Source organism: Ambystoma mexicanum, chromosome 5q (genome assembly GCF_040938575.1).
Source record: "Ambystoma mexicanum isolate Mex_15411 chromosome 5q, UKY_AmexF1_1, whole genome shotgun sequence".
Lineage (NCBI taxonomy): Eukaryota > Metazoa > Chordata > Amphibia > Caudata > Ambystomatidae > Ambystoma > Ambystoma mexicanum.
Window position 1 is genome coordinate 967,211,082 of NC_090933.1, and position 26,658 is coordinate 967,237,739.

The 26,658-nt window shown below is 48.2% G+C and overlaps 1 protein-coding gene across 6 annotated transcripts in view; it reads left to right on the top strand.

The window, feature by feature from the left end:
- OXR1 (oxidation resistance 1) overlaps positions 1–26,658 on the top strand; it is a 3,084,878-nt gene that overhangs the window by 1,677,740 nt on the left and 1,380,480 nt on the right. For all 6 annotated transcript variants that reach the window (XM_069621494.1, XM_069621497.1, XM_069621492.1 and 3 more), the window contains one exon: positions 7,123–7,205. In XM_069621494.1, coding sequence (XP_069477595.1) covers positions 7,123–7,205 — 83 coding nt within the window. The remainder of the gene's footprint in view (positions 1–7,122; positions 7,206–26,658) is intronic.

Below are 26,658 nucleotides of genomic sequence, written 5' to 3' on the forward strand. Positions count from 1 at the left end.
AGAGTCTAGTGTGTCGTGAATGCCTGGGACCTCCGTGGTCCGTGATAGGTCTACGTATGGTGTGAGTGTTTTGTGAGCAGATCTCCCATTGGGTCCCCTCCATTTTGGCGCGAAGGAAACCGTGGATAAGAGGGGGCTGGAAACACCACTACCATGTCGATTTCCTGAGTTCTCACAAACAAAGGCATACAGGAGCCAAGTATCCTGCAACGACGAGGCTGAACGGAGGAATCGCTGGTGACCCGCTGAAGGACTGCTCCTGTGCACTGCTGTCGCTTTGTGAAACCCTTTCTATCTCGGATCGAACGAGAAGGCCTGTACTGGTACTTCGACCCTTGGAATAGTGGGAACAACTATTCTCAGCATCTTCACCATCTCTTGCACGTAAGCCTTCGGAAGTGTCTCTGGGCCATCCAGCAGACTGACCAGCCTACCCAGGAGTCTTGCTCTGTAACCGCCGTCAGGTTGTGTTGTATTATGAGTCCTTGTCACTCTCACATGATTCGTACACTTGGCATTCCCAGGTCTGAAGTGAGTAGTGTACATTTGGCTGAAATACACACGCCAGTTCCGTTGCCCTGCTGTGGTAACAATCTGTGCGGGTTCACTGCGTTTGGGACATCCTCAACTCAACTTCTGCTGCTGCGGAATCTACACGACGCCGAGACGTCCCCTGCTCGTATCTGAACCTGCCAGCACTGAAACTGACGCGGAGAAGCCTGGGTCTGCTTGCATCGGAGACCAGTGAGTAGCATCGCTAGGAACTGGTCGCCCTCCTGCAGGAGCCCATAGCTTTTCCCTGCTGTGTCTAACAGCACGCCTTTCCATACTCGCGCTGTGCTTCTGCCCACAGTGGAGGCTGCGCTCGAGTCACAGAGCTCTGTTCATCTTCATTTGTTCACCGAACTAAACTGCCTGATTCCCTCGAAGAGTCTCCCCTTTTTGCCCGTTGGCACCAGCGTGTGCAGGTACTTTTGAGCACAAGGCTCCACTCTTCGTAGGGCTTGGACTTCCTTTTAGTTAGGTGCCTCTTGGGTCTAATTATTATTCGCACTGCCTGTTTTCCTCCCCATCTAGGTGGTCTACACATTTCGTGCGTCTAACTCGTTAGACTTGTTTGTATTTGTATATATATTGTATTGGTTTGGTATGTGTGTTGGTTTACTGGAGTTTTATTGTGATTTCTCGCTACGGTCAATGTTACAAAGGCCTTGTAATAAATGTGTATATATTTTTAATATAACACCTGCTTGGAGTAATTTGTAAGTGTCCTTGCTTTGTGTGCTCATTGCAGGCTTTCAGTCACCCTCACCCCTCTTGAGACCTAGTCTTGACCGCCGCGATCGCTACCCTGATTGGTCTGGCTTGTCCAGAGGTTACCCTGTTCCAAGAAACTAGGTTGGCCTTCTGAACCTCTGCCCCTCCAGGACAGAGTTCAGAAATCCGTCTTAACAGTGTGTTTGAGTAGAGACTTCCCACTTAAGTGTAGGGTTTTTAAAGTGAGGGGTCAGTCGTTATAAGGGTTGTTGTAGCCAACGTCTGTGTTGCTTTCTCAGTAAGTTTATAAGATGGTGTAGATCGTGTCTTAAGGAGGCTTTCGTTTTTGACAATGTTAACCCTCTCAGGAAATTGGTTGGTCCTCTGGCTTCGTTCTATGGTGTTGATGTATCCTTCCAAATTTGAGTTTGGAATGCATCATTGCGAAAAATTGACGCATGATCTTTAAGGGTGTCATTTAGGTTCTCGTGGAGTTTGCTGAAGGGGGCCAGTGCAATGGTGACCGATGACATGATAGAAAAGATATCAGTTTTTTTTGCAGAAGATTCCTTTGAGCTGGCATGGAACAGGTCACTCTGTCTTCTGGGTTTGGGAGGCGTAGATGGGAAGAGGGGAAGAGATGCTCTTCGGGATGGTAAGCCTTTTGATGTGTTGCTGTCGGGTCTGAGGATTCTGCAAGGGGTGGTTTATGCCCTTTTGGAGTAAGAAGTAGGTCCGCATTTCGCTCAAGTTTGCCGTCGGATGGTACAATCTTTAAGCCAGAGTTTTCGTGGCTAGGCTCCGATGCCACGTCTGAATTAGAGCAAATCATAGGTCTCGGATGTATGGCGAGATTTCTTGATAGAGGAGCAGTTCGGTGGACAGGTGCATCACCTGGTAAATGGGCAGTGGCCACTCTCGGGATCGCGTTTTGAGGAGGCAAACTGCTGGCAGCCACCTGATTCTGACTAGGCTTTTGTGGGGAAGTGTTTCTCGGGAAGTTATCTTCAGTTGTCAAGGTTAGGCCAAACATTGGTATGTGGTCTGTAGATTTTTCAAGGTGCCGTCTTGGTGAAATGGATAGACTTTTTCTAGGCGTGGTGATGCCAGTATTTGTTTTGCGTGTTTTAACTGGTAATTGCGATTCTTGAACTGCCTCTAGCATTTCAGCATCCACAACCTCTTCTATGATGTCGAACTTGCACTTTCCTTGCTTTTTTTGAAAAAGTATGTCTGGGTGTTTAAAAGTGTAGTTTGTCCACTGGCAGTTTTCAATAACGCACTATTCATTAGTGCTAGTTTGTTTGTGGTCTGGCGAGGTTGCTTTGATTTTGTGGTGGAGACTTCACCTAATGTCTTTTTGTGTTGGTGGTCGTCTTTTTTTGTGACCCAGTTAGACAACGGGACTTGTTTTGTTTTTTTCTTCCGACAGGCTTTGTTTGTTTTTTTTTTTTTTTTTTTTTGCAAGTCGTATCATGGTTTCTTTTGGAGAAGCCTGTGATGATGTAGAAAGCTGCGAGGAGTTGGATAATTGCAGGTCCTCTGCGTTGGGGGAAAGCCTGTGGCTGACGTTTACAGGCACCCCGTGTATCTGCACCCGTGTTTGCCATTGGCGTGTTTTCGAGGCTGTATTAAGGTCCTGGAGGTACGTCCTCACAAAGGGGCGGGCCACCGAAGCGCGTTCAGCTCCCAGAGCCGCGCTGTTGGCTGCATCGGGTTCTCCATTGTCTCTGTCTTCCTGGGAAGCGGGCTTACCACTGGCAATCCACTCACGGCTTGGGGGCACGTCTCTCCTTCGGGAGGCGCAACCACCATGCCGCTATCAGGTGAGTTGCTCAGGGAAGCCCAAAGCCCGTTACGAGTGGCGGGGAAGCCACGTCCATTGATAAAGTTGGTAAGATTATCGCTGGATATTTGAGCGGGGTTCCTTCGATGGTGTGGCGGCAGACAGGGGCACCTTTTTCCAGCGGAGCTGAGGCACACTTGTCCCTATAGCGGGGTGCTGCGCTGCTATCAGGCGGGGAGTTGAGTTCAGAAAGCTCTGCGAGCGGATGTCGCGCTCATCTTCATTAGTTAGGACATTGATTTGGGCACCTTTGCCAGCAGAGAAGGTAAAGCAGGTCCTGGTCCCCACATTTTGGGGGTCTGACAGGGGACGTCGAGCAGGTAATAAAGGGCGCTGCGTGGGCTGGAGTTGGTGTCCATTGTTGTTGTCAATAGTGCCTTCTTTCCACGAGCGTAAGCTGCGAAGGCAACAACGCTCCTCCTCCGGCGTTGCCCCAACTCCAGTGCCTGCAATAGCACCCCCTGCAGGCCTCGCAGCCATAGACTGCCTGAGACTGCCACTCCGCGGCCACTCCACGGTGTCAGGGTTTTTTGTAGTAGAATGCTCCACCTCTAGTAGAAACAGCAGACAGACGGGAAAGAGGAAGGGTGACTGCCTGAGACTGCCACTCAATCGCCACTCTCCGTTCTTTATATGCACAAACTATAGGGCGGCCTACCACGTTGGCTTCTCGATGGGGGGGCAAGGGACACAATGAGTCTTATTCACAAAAGATTGTTGTTCTCGGTCATGGAGATGAAGACCGACCCAGGTAGGAGATTTGTGCCTATCCAGGGGGAACTGTGGATAGCCATACGGGGAATTGTAGCGATGTTCGCACCTCCACCCCTCACACGTGAGTAGCTGATAGATTTAGAGGACGCAGGGAGATGGAACCTGGGGGGAGATTTTAATGATGTGATGGATACAGAAAGTCCTTGACAGATCGCATGTGGCCGGAGCAATGGCTTGGTTGGATACATGGAGGGCCTTACACACCGGGGAGACTGGCTACTCTTTTTTTACACTGGGGTTCGCTCTTCCTTTTCCATGCTACACTACCTGCTCATTCCACAGAGCGAGGGCCATAGGCTGCTTGCAGCAAAAGTGTTAGCGCTAGGAATATCGGACCACTCTCCAGTATTGATCACACTCGAGAGCGGGCGGGAGTTACCAACACCTTCTTGGAGACTGAAATCCAATTATCTGGGCTTCCCGGAGATTGTTGAGACGCTGGAATATGCCACACAAGAATATTTTGCAGTTAATGAGGGAATTTTGAGGCTGGCTGACGTGATTCAGGAGATGGGGTCTTCTTGCCTTGAGACCTTGCAGAAAAGTATGCCTTGGGGAGAGGAGATAACTTTAGATAGATACAACTATTGCACGCGGTCAGGGCTCAATTCACGGTTTTCAGTGACACCTCAAAGTGTTCCCCACTAGAGGCCAACCTGCTCACGGCAGGTGTTGAGACAAAGGTTACCTTCACGTTGTACCAAGTGTTGTCAGCTTTTGGTGCCCAGGAATTGTCAGCCTCCAGAGCAGGTGGGAAAAGGATATAGGCCACATAGAGCCAGAAGAGTGGGTGGAGGTGCTGATGTCCCTGAGGTAGTTTGGTATATCCTCTAGGCTCTGCCTCAAAAAATATGTTTGTGCACCAGGTTTACTACTCAAGGGTTAAGCTGTATAGATGGGGCTGGGTGGATGATGATTGTTGCCTGCGAGGTGGGAGACCTGATGGCTCGTTCTACCACACCTTGTGGGAGTGTCCCTTAGTGCAGATATTGTGGGGGAAAGGTATACAAAGACTGACCAATGTATTGGAATTGGTGGTACCATTAGATCCGAAATGTGTGTTACTCGGGGTAATACGAGAAAATCTTACTAATGGTGGTCTTCAGATTGGTTAAGAGAGTCATAGGCCTCGCAGTGGGGTGCTCCATATCGCCCACCAATGGTGAGCTGGATGGCAGAGATGAACAGGAGTATGGTCTTGGAAAGGCGTATTTATAATGCCAGGGGATGGCCTCCAAAGTTTAACAAGGTGTGGGGCAAATGGGAGGAGCGGGGAGGGGGTAGGGAAGATCTCAGTGAGGGTAGTAATATCAGCTAGGACCAAGATTGACACATTTGCCAGACTTTCTGGGGCCGCCAGGGGATTTTACGCCTTATGATGTTGATTTTTTGACACAACCATGTCAAGCAATGGTAAGTATTGTTCTTTTTCTTGGAATGCTCTGTTAAGAAAATTAATTTAAAAATGTTGTATTACAAAAAATAAATGCAGTATCTAGGTGCTACTTCTGGGGAATAAGCAGCTAGCGTCCTGCCAATCTAACTTCCACAAAAGATGCGAACCTATCATTTTGTCTATTATTTATTAGCCCTCATGCTTTAAATGTTGCATAGATGTGTCCTAATGTTTGTTTATAGATTGTCCCAAATGTGCAAGGTTTGTTCGACATCAGTTGGCCTGGGGAGCCAAACGTAGATCCTGGTAGATGTCTGTATCGAGCTTATCAGGCTGTTCTAGGCAACAGGGAGCTAAAAAGCTCCAAGCTCCCCTCAATGTCGAGCCCTGCTCTTTGATTTTGTTTAAAGCACCAAGTAATTCAAGTGTGTGCTAATGGTCTGGTCGTCCTCCCCTTTTGCAACTGCTGCTCTCCTGGATGATTTCAGGGCCAGCGAATGGTGTCGGGGATAGGTTAACACGTTGAGGTCTGTTTGGTCAACAGAATTGCATTTAAAGTGACACAGCCTTTAGCTTGAGAAGTCTGGTGCCCCCATAGGGAATATGTGCATACCATTAGCACCCCCTTGCATGGGGTTAATATCAACAGATTATCAAAGAACAGGCAGACAGCAGAGGAGCTGAACCCCTAAATGAACACTTAATACAAGCTATTCATTGCACTGTGCCTGGATCATTTATTTACAGAATGAAAATGATTTACTTTTTGATTGAATAATGTATGTCCCGAATCCGAAATGGATTTATTTACTGACATCAGGTTATTTGGTAACTGGACCAGAGGGAGTTTTGTTTACAGTATGAAGACTGGATGCAAAAAAATACTACCCGAGGCCATGCTGGGTGGCCCAAAGTACTTGTTTGCGGGTTTCATGATTGTTGCGGCAGGTGGCCCTTGCATAAGTCGACTACCGTTAATTTATCACACGCCCAGCGCAATGTGACCAAGCCCCCTTTCCTGAGGCCTCCTCTGTTTCGCATCACACTTGACACACTGTATGATTCTAAAAACATTGCAAATCTGCTTACAGACATGTTTGCATGTTTCATTCTAGTCCTCTTTTATGATGTTTTGAATTAGTTTTAATTATTTTGTTAAATTGCAAAACAAAATGATGTTGCCATTCAAACTCTGAAAATGGAGAGCAAAAATGAAAAAAATCTCCAACGTTGTGCAGTTGTATGTAGTCTGCTTAGTTAAATGTTGCATATATTTTTAAATGTAATTTCAGTGATGGTCGGACTTTATTTTGTAGCACAGTAGCATACAGAATGTTAAGCTCGCTGCAAACGGGGGTTTAACATATATCTATAAATGTGAAGGCTTCCTGGAGTTTTGAAGAACATACCTTTTTCATATGTTGCCAGTTACGTGTGACACTGTCAGAGCACATGGTTTGTTGTGCACCTCAAATGGTGTCAATGTATTCCAGAACCGTTAACTCGCTGCTGAAGATTCCAGTATTTTCTGCACATGCAAGCCTGGCAATTCAGCATCTCTCCCCTATATATACACGAGCTGTTGCTGCGGGTACTCATTTAAGACCCTTAATTCCCAGTTGTGAACGTGGTTATTTTGCCTAAGAATGCACAGCGCTAGAGATCATGGTCCCCTTCCTTCTGTCAGTTGAATGCGCGCTGCTCTCAGACGAGTCGCTGCGAACACGCTGGCTGCTGTGAGACTGGTGAACTCGATGTCTCCCCACAGGGCTGCTGTAGCCAGCAGCCTGTGACCATCCCGAGAGGAGGACCATGAATCTAACGCGCACCTTGCCTCTTTTTGTTTTAGACACTGGCCAGAAAAGGAGCCTGGAGAAGAAGGATGGCCGGAGGATGTCATTTCAGAGACCCAAGGGCAGCATTGAATATACCGTAAGTGGATGATTCATGATTGGAACGTAGCGCTCGTTAGAGCGTTGTTTTTTCTTCTTCTAAATTAAGAAAACCGTGATAGCATGAACTTGTTTTGTCAGCGGCACGCTTGCTTTCCGACACTTTAACTTTCAAAGCATGCAAGGGAGTTAGCTACTTTATTCGTGATTTTCGTCTTGGGTGTGCGCATCAGAATAGTTTCCTAGTATGTTGTACATAAAATGCGTTCCGTTTTATTGAGGCACTACGGTGCAGGAATTTGAAACATAAACGAATTCAGCCACTAATTTAAAATCTGACTTTGAAAGAAATGCTGGATTCAAGCAATCAAGCGCCATCGCCATCCGCCGTGGTCATTACATGACCTTCCAGTAGCCACCCGGTCATTCCCATTGATCTGAAAGGAGCAGGCGATCGCGCTGCGTCTCCAGCGCTGTCTGAAAATGGAGCCTTTCTCTACCGGTGGCATGTTCTTCAAATGACCCTCAAACCTCGCTGCAGTCAAGTTTCACATTTTCCGGTTACCATTGGAAACCGATGTGTAGAGCATCTATCTTCTGTGATATTCTTTCGGTATATGATTAGGGCATAATTTATTAACATTATTGACCATCACTGTAACCTTGACGTGTATTCCGAGTGTCTGAATGCTACTAATTTTAAACTTGATATTGTGGCTATATGTTTAAGTAATTGGATGTTGCATATTAACAACTTTGCCATATCTCTCGCATGTCCGAATGCTCCTTATAATTTTTAATTGTCACAATGAATTGTTATAAAACAGGTATGGCTAGGAAAAAATGTGATAGGAACGTATTTCATTAAAACACACATTAAATTAGCAATATCACGTCCCTTGTGGATCAGCTAATATTCTTATTCCACATATTGTTTTCTTTAAAAACAACTCCCTGGATGTTAACGTTGTTTTCTTTGCAGCCTCGCACTGTTTACATTTTACTTTTTGTACGGAGTGCACACACAGGAGTACCCAGCCGTCGATTTACACGTAGAGTGTCCTTTGCAATGTAGATGCTTGAGAAATATTTGTACTTGAGGCAGGAAGAGAAAAGTACTTATATGGGAAAGACTGTAAGTTTTGCTTGTATTTGGTTCAGACTTTGCCATCTGCATGATTTACTGACAACTAGTTTGAAATGTGTATACATGATTAAGGGCTGTGTGATGCTTTCATAAGAAAGTTACTGTTGCTTAATGTCTTCTCCCAATACAGAAATATCGTGTATTCAATGGGTACAATTCATTTAAAGCAACATTTTTTGTGCTGTGGTGGTAATAAGACTGTTCAACATATAATCGAAAGAGGTGGTAAAAGAAAGGTGCAGTAATGATAGGAAACTGATGACAATAAAGTGATCTTTACATAAAATGGAGAGGGGAATGACCTAGTTTGGAATTCAATTAAAGTAAATATTTTAGGCTGGTATAAAAAATAACAACATGGCCTAAATTGTGTTGTATTGTTTGTTGTTTATTTGTATAGCGCACCAAACCCTCGGGTATCTGGGCGTATTGTTTCAGTTACATTTGTACATTATAAAGTTACATTAAGCACAGAGAGGAAACAAAACATTATATACAGCCCATGGCAGGTTACAGTAATTGCCTTGGCAGGGTAAACTGATAAAGATAAACATTATATACAGGCAGAGGAGTAGAGACATATAAAACATTGTAGGTTAATTGGTCTCTAGGGAGGAGAGACCGCTTTTGGCACTTGCCCTGAATTGGCTGAAGGAGGGTTCTGCTCTTAGCTCTATAGGTGTAGAGTTCTAGGGTTTGGAGGCTAGTACAGGGAAACTGCTGCCTCCAGATTTCTGGAGGTTGTACCTGGGAACTCTGAGGAAATGTAGTTGAGCTTATCTAGTAGGTCGGGAGGACTGGCTTTTGATTAATTTGCAGACCAAGTATTTAGGTGCTGAGTTAGATCAGCACTTGTGTGTGAGGGTCAGGGTTTTAAAGGAGATTCTGTTTTTGATAGACAGCCAACAGACATTATGTGTGGTTTAGAAATGTGGTGAGATCTCGGTATGTTGAAGGCATCGCTGAGAGCATTGTTTTGCAGGACTTGAAGTTTTGTTGGTTTCTTTTGTTAATTCCCAGGTAGAGCGTGCTGCAATAATCCAGTTTGGATAAGATGAGCGCCCTAGCTAAGGTGGAGCAACTTGTTGCTGAGAAGAAAGGTCTGCAGTATTTATTAATTCACATGTGTAGGCTGTAGCAGAGTCTATAGCGTTCACTTGTTTCGTCAGAGTTAAGGAGGAGTCGAGATAGACGCCAAGTGTCTTGACATCTTTGGAGACCGGGATGTTGATACTGTCAATGGAAAAATAATTAAAGGTGATATCTAGTTTGTTTAGTTTGGCTTGGCAGCCAGTTAGTAGTAATTCGGTCTTCTCATCATTGTGGCCATCCGTGCCTGAATGACGAGGTACATTTTATTCAAAAGTTTAGTGTCATTGTCATGATTGCCAGAGATAGGGATAAGGACCTGGGTGTCATCTGCGTAGTTAATGTAGGTGACACCCAAGTGGTCCAGATCATCAAACAGTGGCTTGGTAAATAAATCGTAGAGAGCCGGTACTCCGCATGTCACCGGTGCTGGGACAGCTGATGGAGTAGGAGAGAAAAAGTGAATGGTTCTATTATCCAAAGAGGATTGTATACAAGCAGTAGCTTCCTGAGAGAAGTGGGCTGAGGAAATGAGGCGATTTCATAGGACTTCGTGGCTAAAAAAGGTCAAATGCCGCTGAAAGATCTAGCAGTAGGAGTAGTGTTATGTTGCCTTTATCATTTTGGTCGTCAGTTTGTGTTTTCAGGTCTATAAGCGCAGTTTCAGTACCGTGTCTAGGTCTAACCCCAGATTGTCGCAGGCCCAAGAGATTGTTTGTTTTCAAGATGGGTCTGTGTTTGAAGATAGGCTGCCCTATCGAGAATTTTTAATGGGAAAGGCACTGTGGTCATAGGCCTATAGTTCGTGGGAATGTCTGGATCGAGGTTGTGTTTTTTTTTTTTGTTTTTTTTTAGAGTGGGAGGACCCATGCATCTTTCAAGTTAGTTTGAACTGTTCTGGATTCAAAAGAGGAGTTTATGAAAGACGTGATGGCTGGTGCAAGTTCTTTAACTGCCTCTTTAATGATGGTTGCAGGGCATATGTCGCCCTGGCATCACGATGGTTTCAGGCTAGTGATTGTTTTCCACTTCTGTAATGGATAAGGGAGTGAATTTGAAAAGGTTGCACGGTTTCCCAGCTGGGCGCTGAGGCTTGAGAATGCTTGCGTCAGAGCTAATGTTAGTTTTTTCTTATAAATTTTAGTTTGTAACTGCAATATTTTGTCAAGTACTTGAATCTCGGTGCACCAAGTCTTGTCTTTGGAACAAGTCTCGATAGGTGGGGTAGGCGATTCAAGCTCTCTAAGGATCTTAAATAGTTCTTTCGAGCCAGATTTAGCGTTAGTGTTGTAAATTAAAATTTTTGTTTGTGGGATGGCTAACACATATCCCAAGAAGGTCTCTCTGTTAGAGGCTGCTGGGTGGTTTTTCCAAACAGATTCAGCCTTTCTTAAGGTGAGCTTGAGGCTTAGCTTTCCGTAATTTAAGGCGGCCTATGGTATCGATGGCTAGGCGCAGCGTTTGGTTGTAGAGATCCACGAATTTGGAGGGGTCTATATTAGTATTCGAGTATTGTAGGATTGGTTGTAATAAAGGTAGAAGGTTTTCTGTTGTGATACTTGTGTTGTTTCTTGTTAACGCCGGAGGAGCCATGGCACTGGCTGATTTTAGTTGCGAGCAAGACTGTATGGTGAACGTGATGGCATGATGGTCCGTCCATGCGCATGGTTCTTTGGAGAGAATGTTAGTTTCGCAGTTCAGGTCGGCAATCCAATTAAGAATTCTGCCTTTGTTGTGCGTGGGTTTGTTGATGCGGTGGGAGAATCCTAGTTCTGTGATTGCGTTGGCTAGGTTGGTAGGTTGGCGGCTGAGTTATCATTAGCATCCAGGAAGCCTAGGTTGAGGTCACCAAGCAGTAATATTTGTGAGCCTGGTTTGGTGTCCGTAGCGAGGAGTTGTTGCATGTCTTCCTCGAATGTGGATATGGGTCCTGGTGGTCTATCGACCAGTTGAATCTTCAGGGTACGTGAGGCAGATAGTGGAAGTTCCATAGAATTCATAGACGTTTCACCCATTCCCTTCAGCTGAAGGTAATGGATGGTGGGGCAGGGTTCTAATGCCAAGGTCAATTTTACTGATGATAGTGACCACACCCCTTTGAAAGATTCTCTATCATGTCTTGTGATGGTGTAGTTCTCTGGGATAGCTAGTGCAAGTAACGGGCCTGCTGCAGCATGCAGCCAGGCCTCTGTTATAGGAAGTCTAGTTGATCGGTGCTAATAAGGTCAGACACGTCTAGGGCATGTGCAATCAATGACCTATCATTGATCAGAGTTCATTTGATCGTAATAGCGTTGCTAGGCTAACTAGAGCCAACTGTGGCTTTTGTAGAAGAAGGGGCACCATTATTGGTAAAGGTCTTGTGGGGCTTCCCAGTTTTGTCGTTAATGGTAGTAGTTTGCGACTTGATTAGGGTTTGGTCATAGGTGTCTGGAGGTGAGAAGGACTGAATCTCGATCTTAGTCTAAGGTTTTTAAATGCTATGTTTCAAGGTTGATTCGGTGTTGGTCGTACAGCATAGCGTTGGATCCATTGGGTAGGTGAGAGCGCATTGGTATCGATAGTAGATGTAGGGTTGGTGTGTAAGTATTTAAGAGGCTTTGGTGGCCAAGATGACAGGCAGTAGGTGGGTGCTATAGAGTCAGGGTGAGGAAATGCCGTGGACATGGAGATGGAGACACTGCTCTTATAAGGTGAGTGGCCCAGGTCAGAGGTCGTTTTGGTGGTAGCGGGCTTCATAATGCAAAGGGTGCTGACTAGGACCTGTAGATGCAACGTAATCAGTATGGACAAGGTGGCACTAGGTAGGAATGGCCGATTCTGTGGCCGTCTAATGTTGTACAGCGCCATGACTTGCAATCATAGGTGGTTAGCTAGGGCTATAGGTAAGTATGTGGAAATAACGGGTAGTTCGGTAAGTGTCAGATATGGGGCAATAATGCAGACAATTTGACAGAGGAATATTGCTAGATAGAGACTAGTATGTTAAGCAAGCCTAATCCACGTTCTAGAATATGGCAGCCGGATAAAATGAAGCACTTAGTATCCCGGCTCACGGGCAAATATCGGGCAGTAAATGAGTTAAACATGTATTATGCAATTCTTTAACACATTTAAGGACAGTAAAAACAGAGATTGCATTTGCTACGTTGTTCGATTGTCTGCTTTTGGTAAATTATGGCTCAATACTATAGACAGTGAACTGCTCTCTAACAAGGACCCTTCCTTAATCCTTGAAAGGTGTATGGATGGTAGGACATGGAAGCCTGTCGACATTTGTTTTGTGTTTGTTTGAATCCGCACTGCTGAATTTGTGCTAAAACATGACTATTTTGTGGATGATAAAGTTCAGAAAAACCCACTGGTACGTTCAACATTTTTCGCAAGATCAGATACCGTATTAAAAGAAAACAATTTTTATCTAAACTGTAAAACACAAGTAGCCTTGTAAATGTATTCCCCTATGTATTGTGGAGTATCAAGGCTCTCATCTTTTAACACATGTTTTTGTGCAGCATTATAAAACAATGGGGCACATTCCGAGTTTGGTGGTGTGGTAAAAAATTGGCAGTAATTCCGTTAACACCATTTTTTTTGGGCGGTAACAGAATGACCCCCATTTTTCCCACGACATCAAATTGCAAGTTTTGTCAGACTTAACACAAGCCGAATAACCGAGTGGCAATTCCTATGATTTAAAAAAAGAAAAGTGGTGAATTTGCAAACAGCATAAGTATGTCTCCATTGCCATACAGTATTTTCCACAACCACGTAGCTCATATCTGTTTGTATGTTGCCATCTACATGGAATGGGCTATGTCCTGGTACTCTGAATCCCTTCAGCAGCCGCCGAAATGTGAGCACGTCAGACGCTGTTTTTGCTGGCATGCATCTTCATCTTACGGGCATGTCTGATGGCAGCAAAAATGGCGTCTGACTTGCTTCCACTTGGTGGCTGCCGAAGGGATTCGAATTGACAGGCTGTTTAAAGGAAAACTGCACTAAAAGTAAAACAATGAACAAAAAGTAGTAAACATTTTTACAAAAATGGAAAACCTTCAAAAAATTAACAATATCAATCACAAAACTATGGCTTGCTCAAATGTTTCTTTTTTTTCAACAAAACATTTTATTAAACATTTTCAGAATGCGTACGTCAACAAGAACATTAGGCATACGTGCAGACAAAGTACAAAGCAATCGGAGACAGACATGCATTCTACTAGATGGGATTTGAGGGTAGTGCTACTTGATTGATATATGCTGGGGTGAGCCCGCCAGAGTCTACAAGTGGGTCTGCCCACTTGTCGAATCTGTCCCAATGAGACACTCGCCCAAGTTTATGTAGACTTATGGGACATTTCCATCGGCCCAGTGATTTGGGGGCAGTCCCTTCAGCGAAAACGCACTAGCCCTCTGGTCATGTGGGGGTGATGAGACAGCCCTGGGAATGTCACTGCGCAGTCCAGGATGGCAGCCCATGTGCTGTGAAATATATTCATGCTCTCCAGGTGGATGGCTGTGATTCTTTCCGCAACTACATTGTCCCTGCATTTCACCCACCACATGGGATGTGCCGGGCCGTCAGGGTGTTTCCACAGGCAAGCTATTGTGATTTTGGCCACAGTGAGTAGTTGGGTACATAGGTTAGATATATGTCCGAAAAGTTTGAATGCTTCTCCCCCAGTAGCACTATACCCGGGTCCCAAGGGATGGTTAGCCCAGTTATCATCCATATTTGTTCCAGCACCTAACCAGAACTGCGTTGCTTTTGGACAGGATTATAATAGGTGGAATGATGAGCCTGCGGACGAACGGCCTCCAACATTGGGATGGGATTGCCGGGTTACTTTTGTTTAATCGCTCAGGAGCAAACATTTAGCCCTCCTTCCTTGTTAGTAACACATTTCGAGCTTTTATACATTTGGGTCCAAATGCATGCCCAGCCCTATGGTTCTAGTGCTCTCCCCAAATCCCTTTCTCAACTAAGCATGTATTTTTCTTTTCTATTTGGATCTGTTCTATCAAGTAACCGGTAGACCTCACTATACTATGCCTAAATTGGGTGTAGTGGAATCTTTCGGCCTCTGGTAGCCCAAATCTTTCTTTACACTCTTCAAACGTTAAGGGGGTCCCTCTGACCAGGAAATCGGACACCTGTGATAATCCCCCCTCCCTCGATCTGGTGAAACCTTGTGGATGCAGACCAGGAGAGAAATCTGGGTTGTTCCATATTGAGGTTAGGGGCCCACGAGTGCCCCTGCAGCCCCACTTAAGAGCTGCTTTTTCCAGCATTCTACTGTGTTTTTAGTCAATGACAGAGGGCCTGTGTTTGGAGTAGACCGTGGGGCCATCATATGTGGTAAAGATGCTAATGGATTTGGGCTCCATGTTTCCTCTAGTTGTTTACAATATCTTGCCATGTCCGGGAGACCCATACCTCCCATGCTGTACCCCGCAGCATGATACGCTTTGCAATACGTGGTCTCCCCTGACCCCCAAACAAATTTAATAAGGTTTTTGGAGTTTTTGGAGGTCTCCCTCTGGGATGCGGATGGGCAGAGTAGTACAATGATAAATCAGCCTTGGGACAATGTTCATTTTCACTGCAGATATTCCCCCCAGCCAAGAGATCTCTAGTTAACGCCAACGCTCTAGATCTTTGCATCTCGGTAAATAACTACGGGAAGTTAGACTGGAATATGTGTTCTATTTTTTGGGGGATTTGCACCCCCAGATAGCTCAGGCAGGATTTAGACCACGGTATTGGGTGTTTGTTCGATAGGACCCCCCTGTGCTTTCGTGGGATGTTGTCTGCCATGGCTGCGGACTTCGAGATTAACCCTGAAGCCCTATGCCTTACCAAATGCCTCAATTTCTTGCCACAAGACCTCCATAGAGATGTCTGCCTGAGTTAGAGTGAGGAGGACATCATCCGCATACATAGTGGTTTTAGATTTGCTTTCGCCTACTGTGAGGCCCTGCATATGTCTATTTTCTCAGATGTTGATGGCAAATGGTTCCATGGAGTGTGTGAAAATTAGTGGGCATAATGGGCAGCCCTGGAGAGTACCTCTGGAGATGCTGAGTTTAGTTGATCTTCTGCCGTTTATCCTTAGCGTAGTGGTAGGTTGATGATAGTTTGACATGGACCATTTTATGAAATTAGGGCAGAATCCGAAGAAGGACAATGTTTGCTCAATGTACCCCCAGTCTAACAGGTTAAATGCTTATGTGCACCAAGAGAGATAATAGCCAGTTCCAAACCCGTTATGGTGGCACTCTCCACCAGGTTGATAGTGCGCCTAATATTATCTTGGGTACTGCTACCAGGGATAAACCCGGTTTGATCGGGTGTATTAGCTCGGGGAGAACTATCCGCAGCCTAGTTGCTAGAATTTTGGAAAAGATCTTAGCGTCATTATTCATCAATGTGATCGGCCTATAGGAGGCTCAGTGTTCGGGGTCCTTGCCTGGCTTGGGGAGGAGTATAGTCGGTGTTTCTCCCATAAATGGTGTGATAGCCCCTGTTGTGAGAAAGGAGTTGAAGAGTGTAGCGAGCTGCGGGGCTAGAATGTGTGCAAAGGCCTTGTAAAACCGCCCTTTGAGTTTTGGAATATTATTTCTCATGTGGACTTTTTTCATTTTGTAGGCCAGCAGCCGATTTGCCTTCTTGCCATTTATGTAGTAGTATTGTTTAGTAAATGCTGAGGCCCTCGCTGATTTGTTGGCTAGGTGCGTCTCTAGAGCGGTTTTGGCCCTTTTCAGGTCTCTTCCCCCCCTTTGATGGACTGGTGCTTTTTAAAACTTCTCTAGCCCCTCTACTCTCTCTTCTAGTTTAGACTGATGAAGCTGACCACTTCCGTGTGACCACACTGGGCTGCTGCGGCGCTGATTAGGGCCCCTTGAATCACTGGTTTCATAGCATCCCAAACCATGGCTAGCGGGCAGTCCCCTGTTCCATTTTCCTTTAAAATAGTGTGCGAGGGTCTCAGCTATCTCACTCCTGGTAGCAGGATCCAGCAGGATTGAGTCTCTAATTTTCCAGTATCTCTGGGGGGGATTAGGAAGGCCTTGGATACGCAAGTCCGCCACGACCGGAGTGTGGTCCTATAGCGTTCTTGGGATAATTTGCACCTTCCGCAGACAGGGGATGAGAATGCTGGACATGAGAATTATATAAATCCTAGAGAAGCCTTTGTGCACATGAGAATAAAAGGTGAAGTCCTGTGCGCCCATGTTAGCGAGCCTCCACGGGCCCCACTGTCCCTGATTCCGTGAGAAACTCAACGAACCCAATGGCCCGAGTGAAGTCCCCCCTTCTTGGGGGTAGTGTTTCATCAGTTTGTGGGTTTGGGACTGAATTGCAATCTCCCTCAATGTGAAGGTGGCCGTCAGTGAATGCTAGGATGGTCGGCAATAAGTTGTGAAGGAACCGGTCTTGCACGGTGTTCAGGCAGTAAATGCAGGCAAATGTTAGTGGCTGCTCTACGAGATACCCCTTTACCAACAAAAATCTACCCAAGGGATCCCATTTCACGGTAACCCAAGTCAGGGGGACATTTTCACTGAACAGGAGGGCCACCCCCCCCCTCTTTTTCCTTGCCTGCTGATGTGAAATAACACTTCTTAAATCTACTGAAGTTGATTTGCTTCTTGTGCGCCTCCAGGAGGTCAGACTCCTGCATGCAAACAATGTCTGCAGCCAGTTGGTTTAGGCAGTGCTGCATCGACTTCCTCTTGCCTGGGAAATTCAGGCCCTGGACATTCCATGTTATAAATGAATCTCCCTTCCCAACTCATTCGCCATGGATCATGTTAACAGTTTCGCTCCGTGGAGGGCCTCCCCCAGTGTCCCTTGTGCAAACCCCCAGTATGCCCCCAACGTCTGCTCCAGTGTTCCCTTGTATTGTTGACGTTTTGTTGTGATTGAACTCCTCACTACTCGTTAACATTTTAACACTCCCCCACCCCCTCCCGCTAGCCTTCCCACTCCCTACCTCCCATAACTTGCACTGTTGAGTCCAGCCCTCAACCAGCGGGGTATCTGGCTCTCCACCAACCCAGTGTGGGGCCAACGGGGCCCGAGTGTAGCCTTGGCCGAACCTAATACATCTAATGTGTTTGAACTTCTCTTACGCGGCTTGGATGCCGTCAGCCGCTCGAGCCGCATCTGCGTTCACTCTTCGGTTCTGGTTCGAGTCCCAGTAGCGGCACCGTCTAGGCCTCTGGGCCTTTGTTCAAGCTGCGGGCCAGATCAAGCTAAGACAATTGCTGGATACTTCTTGTGGCCCCTTTTTCAAGTTCGAGCCCGGAATTCATGATGCGCTGAGGGCTGTAGTCAGGATGGTGCCACCCACCCCCCCTCCTCTCGGGCCTTATCCGGATTCTTATTGCGATTTCGTCCCACCCGGACCACTCTTCCGTGAATTCCTGGTGCACTGCTCCTTTCTTGGTGTCCACGCTCTCCTGTTCCAGGTTCAGAAACTTTTCTGCTTCCTCTGGGTTATGAACTTGCCATTGCTTACACTCTCATGTAAAGTACAGAGAGGTAGAAAAACCCCAACGATATGAAATCTTCTTGTCTCTCAGCCATTCTGTCGGGTGTTTCAGGGTCTTCCTCTTCAGAAGTGTGCTGTTTGCCAGGTCCTGGTAGAGTTGTATAGATGCGTCCCTGAATTGGATTTGTTTAGAGTTTCTGGCCTCCTGCATTATTTCCTCCTTCACCTTATAGAAATAGTGGGGGGGTGTGGCCTGGAGTGCCGACGATGCGGTTTCTCTCCTGATGGGCTCCGTGGGATTCCCGCTGTGGCTCGCATTTTAGGGTGATTCTGGCAATTCATTTTATGATCAGACCACTGGTGACAGCGTACAAAGACATGAGCCTCCTGCCGGCGCATTATTAGAAGCCCGAGACCTGTAGAAGGTGGAGTACGAGCCTGATTTACTCCGCGGCCCCTCCGCCGCATAATCCAAGATGGCGGGCGGGACCGTGAAGCCCGAAGAATCCTGCAGGAGAGAGGGAGGAGAAAGGGGCCCGCGGCTCTGGTGAGCCGCACTGGGGTACTTCATCGGCGGTGTGCGCCCCCGGGCGCTACTAACACTGTTGGCGCTCCAGCGGACCTACATATTGAACGCATGATGAGAGGTGTCACGGATCCTCCCTGCAACGTCCTCCCGGCCCTGCCTCCATCTGTGTTCCGAATTGGAGGCCCGTGACCTCGGGGCCAGTAGCTCCGATGGAGCTTCCAGTGGTGCGCAGAGGCAAAAAGGCTGATACAGTGGGAGTCTGGGGGGCCGCCCTGGACCCAGGGGACCCCCGGTCCCAACAGACACCAGCGGATGGTCCCCTCCGGCAGCCCTGATGGACCTCTCGAACCTCATCTGCATTACCACTGCTTCACCAGTATAGGCCGGCCCACCCGGGGGGCTGCACCATCTGCCCCGCTTCCATTTCTGGGGCTTCCTGGCCACCCCAAGACGCCACAGGCGGGGTAACGCCCCGAATGACCCCCACCCACACTCACAGCCCGGGACATGGGGACACGATCGAGGAGTTTGGGTCCGGTCCTGCGGCCCACGAGAGAGGTCCATATGAGGCCTTCCTCTGCCCCGGAGGAAGGGCCCTAGTAGAGGGGGATCTGGAGCTGCAGCCTTGGGGGGGGGGGGGAGAGGGAGCACCCCCATGCCATCCTCCATCTGCACACTACGGGCGAGCAGCCTGACTGCTGGTGGTGGGGACTGCTCCGCTCAGGAGGACCTGGGGACCCAGCACAGCGCGGAAGCGTGCTGTGGAATCAACAAAGAGACTTGCACTGCCACCAGGATCCCCCGCCAGACAAAGCAAAGTCAGCCCGCACAAGCAAATTTTGGGAGGCTCCATTTAGGACCCAGACCCTCCTCTGCCTCGCCCGGGCAGTGGCTCTGTTCCCCTCCACCCTCGTCTTGATCATCTCCTGAGACACCCCGGCCCACTTGCCATACTTTTTAAAGAGGGACTGAAAGAACTCTCCTTACATCCGTCCTCATCAGCATCTTACAAGCAGGTCAAGTGATGCGAATTTAACCTGCTTGAGCTCTGCCTCAGGGACTCTACTGACCCAACACAACGTGGTGCCCTACCCTGAAACCATCAAGTGAGCTCTTACTCAAAGTAAAAGTAAGCAAAGTAAGGTCAGCGCACACAGACGGGCATCAACACTCCTTTCTGCCTCGCCTATACGGCAACTTTCCTACCCCGCCCTGAATCATCTCCCGGGGCGCCCTGGCCCACACCTGCCCCCCCGCCTCCTCTGGCTGCCTAAAAGAGGCCTCCTGCCATTGCCCTGAGTGGGCAGAGCCATAGAACACCCAGCCACCCCTAATTATTACTGGGACAACAACCTGACCGCCTTATGCACCATGGCTAAACAAACAAAATCCAGTAAGAACCTGGACATTGCCTCAATGCTATTATCAGCTGACAAAAGTAAGAAAATTGAGCCCCCCCCCCCATCTCCACCCCGCAGAAAGCCTCGGAAGACAGAGACCCTTGCAACCAAAAGCGATATCCTAGCATTCATGGCTGGCATTAAATCTGAATTCAGGTATTGTATGATCGAACTTACCACAAAATTGGAACGCACTGACCAGAGGGTGACAGAGACCGAACAGAGATTGGGGGAGGTCGAAGATCGTGCTCAGGACCACTTGGCCGCCTTGGACGAAATTCAACGCTCGATTAGGACCCTACAAGATAAATGTGAAATTTTGGAATTCAAGCAGGAAGACCTTGACAACAGAGCTCGACGCAATAACCTCCGAATTCGAGGAATTCCAACCTCAGTCCCAGACAAAAATTTGGCAGAATACGTGGGTGACCTCTTTCAATCATAGCTTCCACAATTAGACAAATCTCAGCTCCTCCTAGACCGCTCCCACAGGTTACGCCCACACCGCGGGGTAGAAACAGACTACCCCCCCCCCGACATCATAACCAGGGTGAACTTTTTCACCACAAAAGAGGCTATTTCATCGATCACCCGCACTAGGGATGAATTAACCTTCCAGGGCACTCCCCTTCAGATCTACCAAGAGTTTATCTCTTCTCACTCTCCAAAAAGGGAGATCCCTCCGGCCCCTGACTCTTTTCCTCCAGGACCAACAGATTCGATATAGATGGCTTTTCCCGACGGTCTTACAGTTCACACACAAGGGCACCGTAAGGAAAATTAGCCACCTTGAGGATGCAGAGAAAATTATGCACTTAACATCGCCTGAGAACCCCTCACCCTCAGAAAACACTACTGATAAAGACCATACGTCTCCACCAAAAACGAAACGGAACTCCTTGTTGAGGGTCCCGAGATTCAGGAAAAAGAAATGACCCAGCACAGACATGGAACACAGGCTGAAAACGTCTAAAAACCCAATTTCTCGGAAACCCGAGACATGTCTCTTGTGGCTCCTTTTCCACCAGTGGCCTTCTCTGGCATAACTCGCTCTTCCTTCCTTTGGGCCCAGAATATCTCTTTTGCCCAATGGAGCTTCACCACTTACGTAAATACAGATGAACCTTACAGCCGCCACAGCGGGCCCCCCCACAGCCATTTCCAAGGCACAATTCACCTCTGAGTCCTTGGAATAATCTATCAAGTTTGCTTTTAGTTTTAGCCACGTTGTCTGAAAATAGTTATTTGGCCCTGTTGGTCAGGGGTGGTGCCAGATCTACAATACTGCCCCCCATCCCCTTTATTATATTTTGGCCCTGCCGTTGGAGGTCCAAACGAAAAAACTTCAGGTGCAGGGCGGCAAGCGATTACAGACTCTTCAAAATGTTAACTGCCCCAAATCCATCCCACTCCCCCCCCCCCCCCCATCCACAGCCAGCGGAGGCCTCGCCTTCCATCCAGGAACATCATACTCTCAGATTTGTTTCTTTGAACGTCAAAGGATTAAACTCTCCTGCTTAACGCAAATCAATCCTGCAAAAACTCCAAGATGAAAATGTAGCGGTTGCCATGCTTCAGGAAACACACCTTCTATCAGCAGACTTTGGACGTCTACGCTCGCAGCATTTTCTGAAACAGTTCCTAGCCTCTGGAGGCTCTAAAAAAGGGGACACCTCGATTTTCTTCAGGAAATGATTAAATCCCCAGATACTGGACACAAAACTTTGCTCGGACGGCCGATTTACGGCAGTGAAATGCCTGTTGTGGGGACAGTTATATTCCTTTGCCGAGGTGTACGCCCCAAATACGGGTCAAGCTACCTTCTATGAGGGGTTGAGCTCCACTCTTTCTCCTTTTCTTGAAGTCCAGAGAGACTTCTCCTTTCATTTCAACTTCCACAGAACTTTCTCCAGAATATACCTTCTCCTGGCATCTCCGCAAATGCTTGCTTATGCCAATGACGTAACCATACGCGCAAGGATACTATCCGACCATGCCCCGGTGACCCTGGAGATACGAGTACACAAGCCTTCACCTGCCGCTCAACGCAGATGGACGCTGTAAAACACAGTACGCAACGAAATGCTGCTAAGAGACTCGATAGCGAAGTCCATTAAGAACTTCTTTAAAGAAAACCCTTGCGAGGATACCTCCCTGGCTAACACTTGGGACGCTATGAAAGCGGTAATACGTGGGGAGCTGATAGCCCAGGGAGTATCCTTCCACAAAAACAGGCGACAAACTCGCCTGATCCCCAAGGATGAAATCCAGAAGGCAGAGAAGGTTCATAAAGAGAAAGGTTGGTCCCCAAAGACGCAACAATCTATTCGTACTGCACAGAAAAAGGTTTGAGGCCCACTACGCCGAACACATGGCGTACCTATTAACGAAACCAAGTAGTTTTACTATGTGAAAGCAATAAAGCGAACAAACTACTGGTGGCTAAACTTGCCAAGGCAAAACGATGCAACACTATAGTTGGACTACGGGACCCGCAGGGCAGAATACAATACGCCGAACAGAAAAAACAACGGCTGGCAGCAGACCACCTGGCAAAGGTGATGACCTCACCAGCACGAAATCTGCAGGGGCAAATAGAATATTTACGGATGGCAGCTCTTCCACGACTCCGAGACTCAGCCCGGGACTCCTTTGACGCCCCGATCTCAGGTGATGAGGTAGAAGAAGCCATAAAATCCCTCAAATCTCGAGCCCCGGGCCCCGATGGGTACACCACTAGATTCTTTAAGGTGTTTAAGCCCCAGCTCCTCGCTCCACTAGTACAGTTGTTTAACTCCTTCAGGGACACGGGGACAATAACCCCCTCCATGCAAGAATCAATTACCATTCTCGTACCCAAACCCGGAGGGGACCCAAGGAACGCTGCTTCCTATAGGCCAATTGCTCTGCTGAACATCGATGCCAACATATATTCCAAGATCCTGGTGACACGCCTATCCCACATACTGCCGGAGATAATCCATCCTGACCAAACCGGGTTTATCAAGAGTAGATCGACAGGTGACAATATTCGTAGAGCCTTGAACTTGGTAGACCTGGCCTCCCAAGACGGCCAGGGACCAGTGCTCATGGCCCTCGACGCAATCAAAGCGTTCAACAAGGTGGACTAGACCTTCATGAGGCTCACTCTGGAGGCCTTTGGATTTGGCCCGCAGTTCTGAACCATGGTCCTGGCTAACTATAAATCCCCCAAAACCCTCCTCGGGATCAATGGCACTCTTTTTACTCCAATACCCCTAACTTGTGGAACCAGACAGGGATGCCCGTTAGGAACAATGCTGGGTAACGCAAGACTTGGTGGCCTAGGGGTCCCAGACCTCCAGGGATATCAGGTGGCAGCACAATTGGCGTGTATCCAGGAATGGCAGATGCTCGCTGATCGCCCCGGGTGGGTGGAGTTGGAACAGGGGCGCCTTCCCCTTCCCCTACGCTTCCTCCCACACATTTCACCCCTGATGCAGCGGCAATGGCAGGGACTATTGTCATCCACCAAACATACTATAAATACTTGGGACAGAGCCCTGAAACTGAAGGGGGTCCCAAGAGGACTTAGCCCCTCATCTCCGGCATTCTTGAACCTGGCTTTCTCACCTGGGGCAAAACCCCAAAACTTCAAAACCTGGATTGCTGGGGGCCTGGAGACTTTGATAGAGCTTTTTGATGGAGGACTCCCTCGCAGCTTCGAACAATGCAAGGAAACATTCTGGCTTCAGGAGAAGGATAGATTAACCTATATTCGGCTACGCCATTGGTGCTCCCACCCTCACACCCGCCAAGTAGCAATTCGCCCCCCCTACAGCCCTAGAGTTGACCCTAAAAGAGCTCCCAACCCGAGGCAAGATCTCTATCCTGTATAAGCGCCTACAGAAGGACTTTCTTACCCTACAAACTCAATCCATGGCACAATGGGAGGCAGACCTAGGTCACCCAATGGAGGACCAAGCCTGGGTAGACATTTGGACCCGCGCCCACTCATCCGCCTGCATCACCAACAGAGAATGCGCCTATAAAATCCTGCTACGCTGGTACTATCCCCCTCTGAGGCTCCACCATATGAATCACACTCTTGACCCTGCATACTGGAGACCATGTGGTCAGGTAGGGTCCTTCTTTCACATGTGGTGGACCTACCCAAAGGTTCAAAGCTTTTGGAAGCAATGCTTCGCTAACATCGCAGAGATCACCCAGACAACACTTCCTCTAGAACTCCAACCCATTCTCTTGGGGTCCCCTGTCCCAGGGATCTACCCAAGGTCCGGAGCCAAAGCCAAGTTACTAACTCAATGCCTCCTGGCAGGGAGAATAGTGGTCGCCCGCTCATGGAAATACGTGGATGGTCCCCTCCTTTCCCTGTGGTGAGAGATAATATGGGATGTATTGGTCGCGGAAAAAGTTACTGCAGCCAAGGCAGGCCACCTCCACCATTTTCAAAACATTTGTGGTCCAATTCTTGACTATGACCGAGAATTCCCAGCCCTGACCTATGAACCTCAATTGACCCGGAGGGTGCTGGACGATGGGGGCATTCCCCAGCAACAGAAACAATGAACTTGGGCATCCGACGCCTGGACGGGTCCGATAACCGTAGGGGAAGGGGGGAGAGGGGAGTGGGACATGATCTTAATTTGTATAACATGCTTCAATGTAAACCTGTATTGCTGCCACCCTGCCTTGTTTAAAAACTAAACATATTTTTAAAAAAGAAATGCACCCTTGCCTGCACATCTGGAGGCGTGGAGAACGCTTGTTTGAATCTCATCCGGTGAACTCTTATCAATCTCCAGTGAGGCACTATCCGGGAGGGTTAGAATGAATCGGAATAGGTCTTTCATGAAGATTTCTAATTTTGCGTCCGTGACCGAAGTGGGAATACCCTGAAGCCGGATGTTGTTCCATCTTGAGCGGTTCTCTGCATCTTCCTGTTTTTGTTCCAGTGCTTCTCATCGGGCTTCCAGGGCTGCAATTCTGTCTGACTCCTCTCCGATCTCAAATGCTTGTTCAGAAACGTTGTTCTCCAGCTCCGCAGTTCTGCTCTCCACCTCCTCGATTCGTTTGTCCAAGGAGGTTATTTTCCACATTACCTCAAGTATGGCACATGGGGCGGCGTCTCCCTCAGCCGGTTGTGCCTCTGCAACATCCCCCTTTTTCGCTTTATCGAGGTTGGGCTGCCCCAGCATCGTGGAGATTTCAGCCTGCTTTGAGCTTTTAGTAGTTATCGCCATTTTCCCCCCGGTGCTTCAATTCGAAGGCCCTGCTGCAGAGAACGGTGCAATAACACTGGCACTGACACTGTGAATATCACTGACTGCTGAGTAATGCTAAGATTGAAACGGCGACGGAGTCTGGTGCTGTTAGAGCACAATCCAGTTGTAGAGTTCACTGGAACTTGTCACTTGCTCAGGTTGTGTTGGATCCACGACCCCTGGAGGGTGCCCCAGCGCATCTCTGCACCGGTTGGGAGCAAGCAGGTGTTGAGCGACTATCCCAACCATGCTCGTATGATAAGCATTAATCTTTGATCACCCTATCGTCTGCCCACATCCGATGCCTGCAAGCTGCTATTGGGAGTTGCCTGATGTACCAAAGGATATTCCTGCTGCGGAGGCTTTCGGCGGGGACCCGGCAGCTGGCCCACCATCCATTCAGTGGCTTCGAGCAATGATATCTTTCCTGCCTCCGGAGTTGGAAGGTGGCCGTCGGTGTTGTTTTGGGTTGGAGGGAGGCACTCCCCCGCCCCCTCGGGTATTAAAGCCGCTCTCTGGCCCCCCACCAGGACCCAACAGACCCAGCGCAGTAATGTAGGGCCCACCCAATGCCTGGGGGAAGAGTAGCAGGAGCAGTTGTGTTGTACCTCCCCTCCGCTGCTTGTCCCTGGATTGGAGGGTTTGTGGAGGAAGCACCAGTGTAGCCGCTTACCGTGTCTCTTGATTAAGCTTGGGGGAGGTGCAGAGGCCCAGAAAGGCTTCAAGCCGTCTTTGGTCATGCCAGTGGTGTTAACAGGGCCATACTCCTTGGGGACTTGGCAGCTCCCATGACCCGCGCGTGATCGGGTAGTCTTCCCCCCCAGCCCCCTCCAGCGCGAATGGCCAATTCGGGTGCCGGGGACTGCAGTAGTTGCTCATGGCCAGCAGAGGACTCTCCTTGCTTGGGGGGCCCCGCCCACGCCGCCAGGAGTTCTGCCGCCTGCCACATTGCCGGGGAATGTCATAGTGGACTGGCTGTCTGCTGCGGGAGTTCCACCTCACCAGTCACTTCATATGCCTCCTTCTCCGCCACGTCCAATATCCGTCCACCTGGGGGAAAAGTTCCTTATTGCTTACACATGTTGCCGCAGAGTCCCCAGGATCATGGCCTTAGCTCTGGTTAGGGCTACCTGTCTCTTGGGCGCCTCCGCTTCGCTTTCGGTGCATACCTTGTAGCTGCAGTATATATTTTAGGCGCAAGTTCAGTGCGCCTCTCATCCCCTCTCCATGGTCGGAACCGCTCCCTTGCAATAGTCGGGCGGGGCCGTTTGGGAACCTCTGCTTCGAGCCTGATGTGCCTCACATCTTCCTCTTACTAGGCGCAGAGTCCCGTGTTCATTCCGTGAGGAATGCCAGCATATTTTGGTTGGTGGCAAGCACAGTGACTGGAGCTTCTACGGAGCCATGCTTCTTGCTGCGGCTCCTAGCCACGCCCCTGTCTTTTTAAAAATAAAATGTATGAACAAGATAAAATTCAGAGCAAAGTAAATGGAAAATAAACATTTATTTTCAGAAAACAGTTGAACAATGCACAGCTGGAAGGAAAGGTTCATGTTAAAATCT